This window comes from Triticum urartu, chromosome 5 (genome assembly GCF_003073215.2).
Source record: "Triticum urartu cultivar G1812 chromosome 5, Tu2.1, whole genome shotgun sequence".
Taxonomy (NCBI): domain Eukaryota; kingdom Viridiplantae; phylum Streptophyta; class Magnoliopsida; order Poales; family Poaceae; genus Triticum; species Triticum urartu.
Genome location: NC_053026.1, coordinates 554,944,256 through 554,953,097, shown reverse-complemented (window position 1 = coordinate 554,953,097; position 8,842 = coordinate 554,944,256). Strand labels below are relative to the sequence as shown.

At 53.5% G+C, this 8,842-nt stretch overlaps 1 protein-coding gene across 1 annotated transcript; it reads right to left on the bottom strand.

Annotated features, from left to right (window-relative positions):
* Window positions 1–4,479: 4,479 nt before the first annotated feature.
* LOC125510648 (UDP-glucose 6-dehydrogenase 4) lies at window positions 4,480–7,000 on the bottom strand. The gene is made up of 2 exons (XM_048675890.1): window positions 6,818–7,000; window positions 4,480–6,241 (listed from the first exon to the last, which is right to left on the bottom strand). The coding sequence occupies exon 2, from the start codon at window positions 6,223–6,225 to the stop codon at window positions 4,783–4,785; it is 1,443 nt and encodes a 480-aa protein (XP_048531847.1). The 5' UTR covers window positions 6,226–6,241; window positions 6,818–7,000; the 3' UTR covers window positions 4,480–4,782.
* Between the last annotated feature and the right edge of the window lie 1,842 nt (window positions 7,001–8,842).

Genomic DNA, 8,842 nt, shown 5'->3' with positions numbered 1-8,842 from the left:
CCACTCGTTCCCTCCCACACGCCTCTCTCCCCTTCCCCGTCTGGATCGGGGCAGAGGGCCCCAACCCCCCTTCCCCACGCCGCTCGTCGTCTCCGGCACCCAGCCCCGTGCCCCGCCGCTGAGCTTGGTCACCAGGCGCCGCCCCTCCCGGTCTCCTTCCTCTCCCTCCTACACCGCGCAGTCCTCCCTGAAGCCACCACAGGACACCGTCGCCGCGTGAGGACCGCTCCGCCGTCGCCAACGCCACCTCGCCGGACGCCTTCGCGGGATTGCTTCCCCCGTCGTCCTCCCCACGCCCCGCTGCCCATCCCCTACGGCCGTCGTGAGCACCTCCCGCTCCTCCTCTCCCCTCTGTCCCTCACCCACGCACTGCTCGACGTCGCCCGCGGCCACGCTCGCAATCGCTGCGCCATGGACCATGCCTCGTCCGGCGTACCCGCGCTCGCCGCCACTCAACTAGCCTCACGTCGACCGCGTGCCCACCCCGCCGTGGTCGCCCTCACCACCGCGCCCTCCCCCTGCGCGCGGCATGCCCTCTGCTCGCTGCTGCCGCGCCCGAGAGCGCCCTCGCCACGGCTGCGCGCGCTGGCCGCGCCCCGTACCTGCCCGCGTCCTCCACCCGAAGCGCCGCCGCTCGCCCCGCACTGCGCACGCGCGTACTCATGCGTCGCCCGCGCCCCGGATCTTCCTCGTCGCGCGCCAGCCCCGCTTCTCTGACCACGCTGCCCGCGCCCTCCTTCTCACGCGCACACCGCCGGCCCGCTCTGCCCCACCGCGGCGCCCCCCCTGCCGCTATGCCGCTGCGGCTCACTGCCGCCCCGCGCTCGTCCGCCCGATGGGCGCCTCGCCTGCAATGGCGCCCGCTGCCCAGCGCCCGCTCGGGTGACACCGGCACCCGAGCGCCAGAACCCGTTAAGGCCCCTGGCCCTATGACAAACGGGGCCCACCCCCTTGAGAACGAAAATGAAAGAAAAAAATAAAAATAAATAAATGAATATATAAATACATAAATGAATAAAATAATTAATGAAATAATTAATTAATGAACTCATTAAGTTAATTAATCATATTTAATTAATCTAATTAACCTGTTAGTTTAATTAAGCAGTAGTTACTTTAACCTAAACCCTAATCAACCTAACAGTGTATGACAGGTGGGTCCCACTGGACCCACACGTCAGGTTGACGTCATGCTGACGTCAGCGTGCACTGTTCTGGATAATGTTGAATTAAGTTAATTAAATAAATGCTATTTAAACCTTTTAAAATTAATATAAAATGAACCGTAGCTCGTATGGAAAAACTTTGTACATGAAAGTTGCTCAGAACGACGAGACGAACCCAGATACGCAGCCCGTTCGTCCGCCACACATCCCTAACCTATCGAATTCGCAACTTTCCCCCTCCGGCTCCTTTGCCCGAAAACGCGAAACACCGGGGATACTTTCCCGGATGTTTCCCCCCCTTCGCCGGTATCACCTCATACCGCGTTAGGGCACCCCTAGCACCGATACTTGTCATGTCATGCATCGCTATGCATCTGTTTTCTTAAATATTTATTGTTTCTTCCCCCTCTTCTCTCGCTAGACACCGAGACCGACGCCGCTGCTACCCAGTACGACTACGGTGTTGACTACCCCTCTCTCTTGCCAGAGCAACCAGGCAAGCCCCCCCTTGATCACCAGATATCGCCTACTCTCCTCTATACTGCTTGCATTAGAGTAGTGTAGCCTGTTACTGCTTTTCGTTACTCCTATTCTGATGCATAGCCTGTCATTGTTTCTACAACTGTTGATACCTTACCTGCAATCCTAATGCTTAGTATAGGATGCTAGTTTACCATCAATGGCCATACATTCGTGTCTGTTTGCCATGCTATACTATCGGGCCGTGATCACTCGGGAGTTGATCACGGATATATACCTATACATAATATATGATACTTGTGGTGACTAAAGACGGGTCGGCTCGTAGGAGTACCCGCGAGTGATTCACGGATTGGGTCCGAAAGGACGTTTGTCCCGACGGCCCTCTGAGTGGATCTTTGTGGCGAAGCGACAGGGTAGGTTGAGACCACCTATGAGAGAGGTGGGCCTGGCCCTAGTCGGCGTTCGCGGTTATTTCAAGATAACACGTTTAACGAGATCTTGGTATTTGATCTGAGTCCGGCTACTGGCCTATACGCACTAACCATCTACGCGGGGACAGTTATGGGCACTCGACGTCATGGTATCAGCCGAAGCCTTCATGACGTCAGCGACTGAGCGGCGCGCGCCGGATTGGACTGGAACGCCTGCTAGGCTAGGTCTGCTTCCGGCCGCGTTCGCAACGTGCAGGTGTGCAATGGGCGATGAGCCCAGACCCCTGCGCCATAGGATTTAGACCGGCGTGTTGGCCTCTCTGTTGTGCCTAGGTAGGGTTGTGACGTGTTGATCTTCCGAGGCCGGGCATGACCCAGGAAAGTGTGTCCGGCCAAATGGGATCGAGTGTGTTGGGTTATGTGGTGCACCCCTGCAGGGAAGTTAATCTATTCGAATAGCCGCGATCTTCGGTAACAGGACGACTTGGAGTTGTACCTTGACCTTATGACAACTAGAACCGGATACTTAATAAAACACACCCTTCCAAGTGCCAGATACAACCGGTGATCGCTCTCTAACAGGGCGACGAGGAGAGGATTGTCGGGTAGGATTATGCTATGCGATGCTACTTGGAAGACTTCAGTCTACTCTCTTCTGCATGCTGCAAGACGGAGGCTGCCAGAAGCGTAGTCTTCGGAGGACTAGCTATCCCCCTCTTATTCCGACATTCTGCATTTCAGTCCTCATATGATATCCTTATTCCATTTGATACCAATGCATACATATGTAGGGTAGCTCCTTGCTTGCGAGTCCTTTGGATGAGTACTCACGGTTGCTTTGCTCCCTCTTTTCCCCCTTTCTATACCCGATTGCTGCGACCAGACGTTGGAGCCCAGGAGCCAGACGCCACCGTCGATGACGACTACTACTACTCGGGAGGTGCCTACTACTACGTGCAGCCCGCTGACGGCGACCAGGAGTAGTTTAGGAGGATCCCATGCAGGAGGCCTGCGCCTCTTTCGATCTGTATCCCAGTTTGTGCTAGCCTTCTTAAGGCAAACTTGTTTAACTTATGTCTGTACTCAGATATTGTTGCTTCAGCTGACTCGTCTATGATCGAGCTCTTCTATTCGAGCCCTCGAGGCCCCTGGCTTGTAATATGATGCGTGTATGGCTTATTTTATTTGTAAAGTTGTGTTGTGATATCTTCCCGTGAGTCCCTGATCTTGATCGTACACGTTTGCGTGTATGATTAGTGTACGATTGAATCGGGGGCGTCACAGAGACGACCAGGATTCGTGGGGGCGGAGATGGAACGCCGCCTCCGGTGGACAAGGTCGCCCAGCTAGGTACAGGATCTACGCCGCCGCCATCTTCGACAAGCTAGAGGGATACGGGCACACCATTAGGGCTAGGCTTGGGGATTTTTCAGGCCTCAGCCGCCGCCGCTCGCATTGGAAGGAGAGGGACATGACCGGAGATCGGAAGTAAAATAACTTGAAAATGAGGGACTACTTGGCAAAGAAGAGCGCACATATCTCTTCAGTAGAATATGGCCATCCAAGTTCGATCTGACGACCCAGGACGATTTTTTCTATTTTTCTACCATAAGCCTGTTTTCTATTGTATAGTTGCTCCCGGAACAATCGGCGTCGAGAAAGGTGTGGGAGCTGGAGAAATGAGCGTGTTTACGTGTGTGAACCGGAGCTGGAGAAAGGTGTCGCGCGCGCACACAACCACGTACTACTACGTATATGTACGTGGGCGTCGGTGGGAAAGTGGGACGAACGCCGCTCCACCCACCTAGGCGACGCGGTCCAGGTCTGGTCGTCGACTGGCACACATGCACGCCGCGTCCGCGCCTCCGCGCCGTTGCACGCACCACTTGGCGATCGACCTTGACCTGCAGCACCCAGCACGTGCCGCCGCACCGCTGCGGATTCGATCATCAAACTTGTCTGACGCGATCGCCGGCCGGCATCATCCACGCGCACTCCACCTGTTGTTCACAGGCGTCGATCGACGACTTTGCCTTTGCCGTGGGCGCCGGGCCGGCGCGGAATGGGGAATAGCATCCCACACCGTGGAAAGATGGAAGCTGGAACTGGAAGACGTGTGCGGTAGGCCGGTAGAGATGCGTGCCGACCCGGCGGCGAGACGGGCCTGCTGCCCCACGCATCACCGGGCCGCGTCGATGCCGGTTGTCTCGCCATGGGTAGGCCTCTCTGTCTCTGTCTGATCCCTGCAACATATTCCGCGGCAGAGGAAACTGAAACTCCATTCCTGGGTCCTTCTGGTTCAGAGAGGATCATGTGACTACTAGTCGATTTTACGCTACTGGCCAACAAGCTACTAGAGTGAAGCAAAACACACGAGCAAACGAGGAGCAGCTGCAAACTTGGCGAAAAAACACATTGATTCTGTAATGATTTCAGCAAAACAGGCTACAAAGTTCGTTCATGGGATACAACGGAAAACCTCCTCAGGCAGCACAGGGGCCCGAGGATTTGATTATAAGTAAGATCTACAGACGCAAACATGTATCGAATCGAAACTTGACAAGACATGAAGATTTACTAAAATTTTATGGCCGACAGAGAAAATGTAGATGCTTCTCCTGCAAAATGCAAACTATAAATAATGAATGATGGTCAAACCACTTCTTGCTCTTCCTCCGATCCGGCGGGGCGACGAGGTGAACTTAGGCCACGGCGGGCATGTCCTTGAGCCAGCCGTCGAGCGGCTTGCCGATGGAGTAGACGATGAAGCCCATCTCCCTGAGCTTCTCGGCGTCGACCACGTTGCGGCCGTCGAACACGAAGGCCGGCTTCTGCATGTTGTCGAAGATCTTCTGGTAGTCGAGCTTCTTGAACTCGTCCCACTCGGTGAGGATGCACACGCCGTGGGCGCCCTTGCAGGCCTCGTACGCGTCCCACACCACGCTCACCTGCTTCACCGCCGTGGGGCTGGTCGGCTGCAGGTGCATCGGGTGGTCCCAGTCGAACTTGTTCATGGCCAGGTCCCGCTGGATCTGCTCCTCCGTCACCTGCGGGTCGTAGATGCTCACCTGGGCCTTGTCGCCCACCAGGCCCTTGCACACGTCGATCGCCGGCGTCTCCCGGGTGTCGCCCGTGTCCTTCTTGAACGCGAACCCGAGCACCGCGATCTTCTTGCCGGACACCGTGTTGAACATGGACGACACCACCCGGTTCACGAACCGGCTCTTCTGGTAGTCGTTGATCTTGATCACCTGCTTCCAGTAGTTGGCCACCTCCGGCAGGCCGTTGCACTCGCAGATGTACACCAGGTTCAGGATGTCCTTCTGGAAGCACGACCCGCCGAACCCCACGCTGGCGTTCAGGAACTTGGGCCCGATCCGCGAGTCCTTGCCGATGGCGTACGACACCTCCGACACGTTGGCGCCGGTGGCCTCGCACAGCGCCGACATGGCGTTCACGGACGAGATCCTCTGCGCCAGGAACGCGTTGGCGGCCAGCTTGGAGAGCTCGGCCGACCACAGGTTGGTGGTGATGATGTTCGCCTCGGGCACCCAGTGGGCGTACACCTCCTTGAGGGCCTGGACGGCCTTCTGGCCCCCGGGGGTCTCCCGGCCGCCGATGAGCACCCTGTCGGGCTTGAACAGGTCCTCGATCGCCGTGCCCTCGGCGAGGAACTCCGGGTTGGACAGGATCTGGTAGTTGATGCCCTTGCTGTTGTGGGTCAGGATCTTCTCGATGGCCTCGGCGGTCTTGACAGGCACGGTGGACTTCTCGACGACGATTTTGTCCGACTTGGACACGTCGGCGATCATCCGGGCGGCGCTCTCCCAGTAGGTGAGGTCGGCGGCCTTGCCGGCTCCCAGGCCGCGGGTCTTGGTGGGGGTGTTCACGGACACGAAGATGATGTCGGCCTCGGCGACATGCTTCTCAACATCAGTGCTGAAGAAGAGGTTCTTGCCCCTGCAGGCCTTGACAACGTCGTCGAGGCCGGGCTCGTAGATGGGGAGGGTGTCGCTGTTCCAGGCGTCAATGCGGGGCTTGGAGATGTCGACGACAACAACCTCGATCGCCGGGCACTTGATGGCAATGACGGCCATGGTTGGGCCGCCCACGTAGCCAGCTCCGATGCAGCAGATCTTCACCATCTTGGCTGCTTACAACCTGCGATGACAGGAAAGAATCGTCTTCAGAGGACTGAAAAACAGAGCATCGACAGCTCTTATCAGTTATCACACATCTCAGAGATGAAAAACTGAAGCAATGGAGATTCAGATCTAAGAAAGACAGTAAGTCACAGAAATGCTCTCAGAGTTAAAACTACAGATATGTTATAAGAAATCTTCTACCCAATTAATTCAGCAAACAAGCATGAGATGCTAGCAACATCACAGCATGATCTAATTTGAGGGTAAAAAAACGCTGCGCCTACTTCTGCAGACTGCATACGAGGAGCATGACAGACTGAACGGAGATCACACCAATCATCCGATCCACCGGCAGCTTCAACACACAGCAGGCCAAACGAAAATCACAGCACGGGGCACCTACTATCCAAACCACTAACTAAATCAAGACAATGAATCTCAAACCAACCACCGGCCAGATCTGAAGGCAGCAAGCATCTTCAGAGAAGCCGAGAAAAGAACAGCATCCACAGCATGGAAGCCACTCTCCTCGCAAAGATCAGGCACCAAACCACAGACCAAACCTAACCAGATCAGGGAGGAAGACGCTCACCAGATCTCAGGAACTCGGGGAAGATCTCGAGAGGAGGGGCGCGCACTGCTGGAGGAAGGAAAGCAAGGGAGGCGACTTCTTGGTGTATGCAGAGAAGAAGCTGCTGCTGCCCACGGGTTGTATGCAGAGAGGAGGCTGCAACTCCTTATATACCCCGTTGCCCGAGGCCACCAGGTTGGATCTACCCCTTTGCTCGCTGTGGAAAATTAACCGTGTGGAGACCGGTCAGAATTCAGAAGCCGGAATAAATTGAGTAGGTGTGTGTGGGCTGGTCTCGCAAGGCAAAGTGCCGCTCTCATGCCACCCATGAGCCCACCAAACTTGCGCTGATAGAAAAGGGTTCAGACGAGTCCATGACACACCACCAACCTCCTCACTCTAACCAATCAGAAAAAAAAATACCACGCTGTTATGGAATAATTAATTAGTGTGTGATCAGATCTGAAGGTTCCGGGCCCTTTTTTTCTCATTCTTATCTCTGAAGTTCAGTGTATGCATACAAAATAAATACAGAGGAAGTGGCTGTGTACTCGTATCCCATGAACCAAGGACATGAATAGCGTGGAAGAATAATTGGGGGCAAGCACATGGACTATTTTAATCGATGGTCAACTATGCCAGCAGCAGAGTAATTTTGAGGACAAAATCACCTTAGGATGCTGAAGTTAGAGTGTTCGGTTGAGATGTAAGAAATGCTGCCTTGCTGTGTCCAACCAATGGGAGCATGCAATGGAAGCCTTCAAAGCCCAGACACGGTCAAAATCAGGAGCCTGATGTTGATGCCGTTGCTTGCCCCAACGACACTCTACTCTCTCAAATCTCACCAATCACCATTAACCACTTGCAGTTTTTTACTGGTTAAAATGCAGTGGCTGAACCTTCCACAGGAAAGCTCCGGCATCCATGGTAGTACTCTCAGATTTGAGCTCTGAATATATATATATATATATATATATATATATATATATATATATATCTTATTTCAAGAGAAAAAGGAGTGCAGCCACGAAAATACAGAATTCTCTATGGTCCTACTCTTAAGTCACTGTCATTTGATTTTTCTTTGACAACAAGTCACTGTCATCTGATTAGTGCAGCTAATAGACTAAGAAAGACTCCTCGTCTTTCTTCTCTCTTGAAGGCATCACTTAGGAAAGATACTGACAGGCAGGGCACTTGTTTACACAGTCCAAGGTCATGGGTTGTCACATGCTTGTAGCTAACAAAGTCAACAAATAGCAGAACTTCCTTTTGTTATGTGACAAATTTCTCAAGTACTACTACAATGCATTATTTCTGCACATCACATGAAAGAAACAAAATAAAGAAAATATATTCAAATCATCAAAATACAAGCCATCTGCGCTCTTATACCAAAAAGAAAAATCATAACACTCTGCCAGTTTCTTCAAGATCAAGAAAGTCGTAAGAAAAGCATAACAAAACAGACCATAATGATTAAAGAACCTCCACCAACAACATCAACAACAAAATATAGAGAACCTCTTAGCTCAGAGACATTTTAACAAACACCGGATCTGCATCTCAAACCACCCCTAGTCTCAACCATAATCTAAGCAGCAGATCCACCGACATCGGAGCCGCGAGCCCCCCCCACCCGATTCGGTTGGAGGAGCAACTAACGGAAGGAAAAGCTGGTGGTGGTGATCCGCCTTTGAGTGCGGCTCAAGCGAGCAAAGCGAGCGGACGCAATAAACCCCCCTACCGACCACTGTACCGCGAAAGCACCGGAAAATTAGCGACCCGAGCATCCCGAGCACGCAAAGAGGACAGCGACGAGTGCGTTAGTTACCTTCAACCTCGGGCGGCTTTGCTTGATGCGACGGAGGGCGACGCTCGGTTTACCCTCGTCTCTTCTCTATGATCTGGTTTGCTTGGAGGTTTTGTGTGTGTGTGATGACGAATATACCAAACGGTTACAGAGTACGCCTTTATTTTTCATTTAATTACGGAGTTTTTATCTTCATTCAGGGAAGCGTGTGGTAATTAGCTGCCAAAAATGCA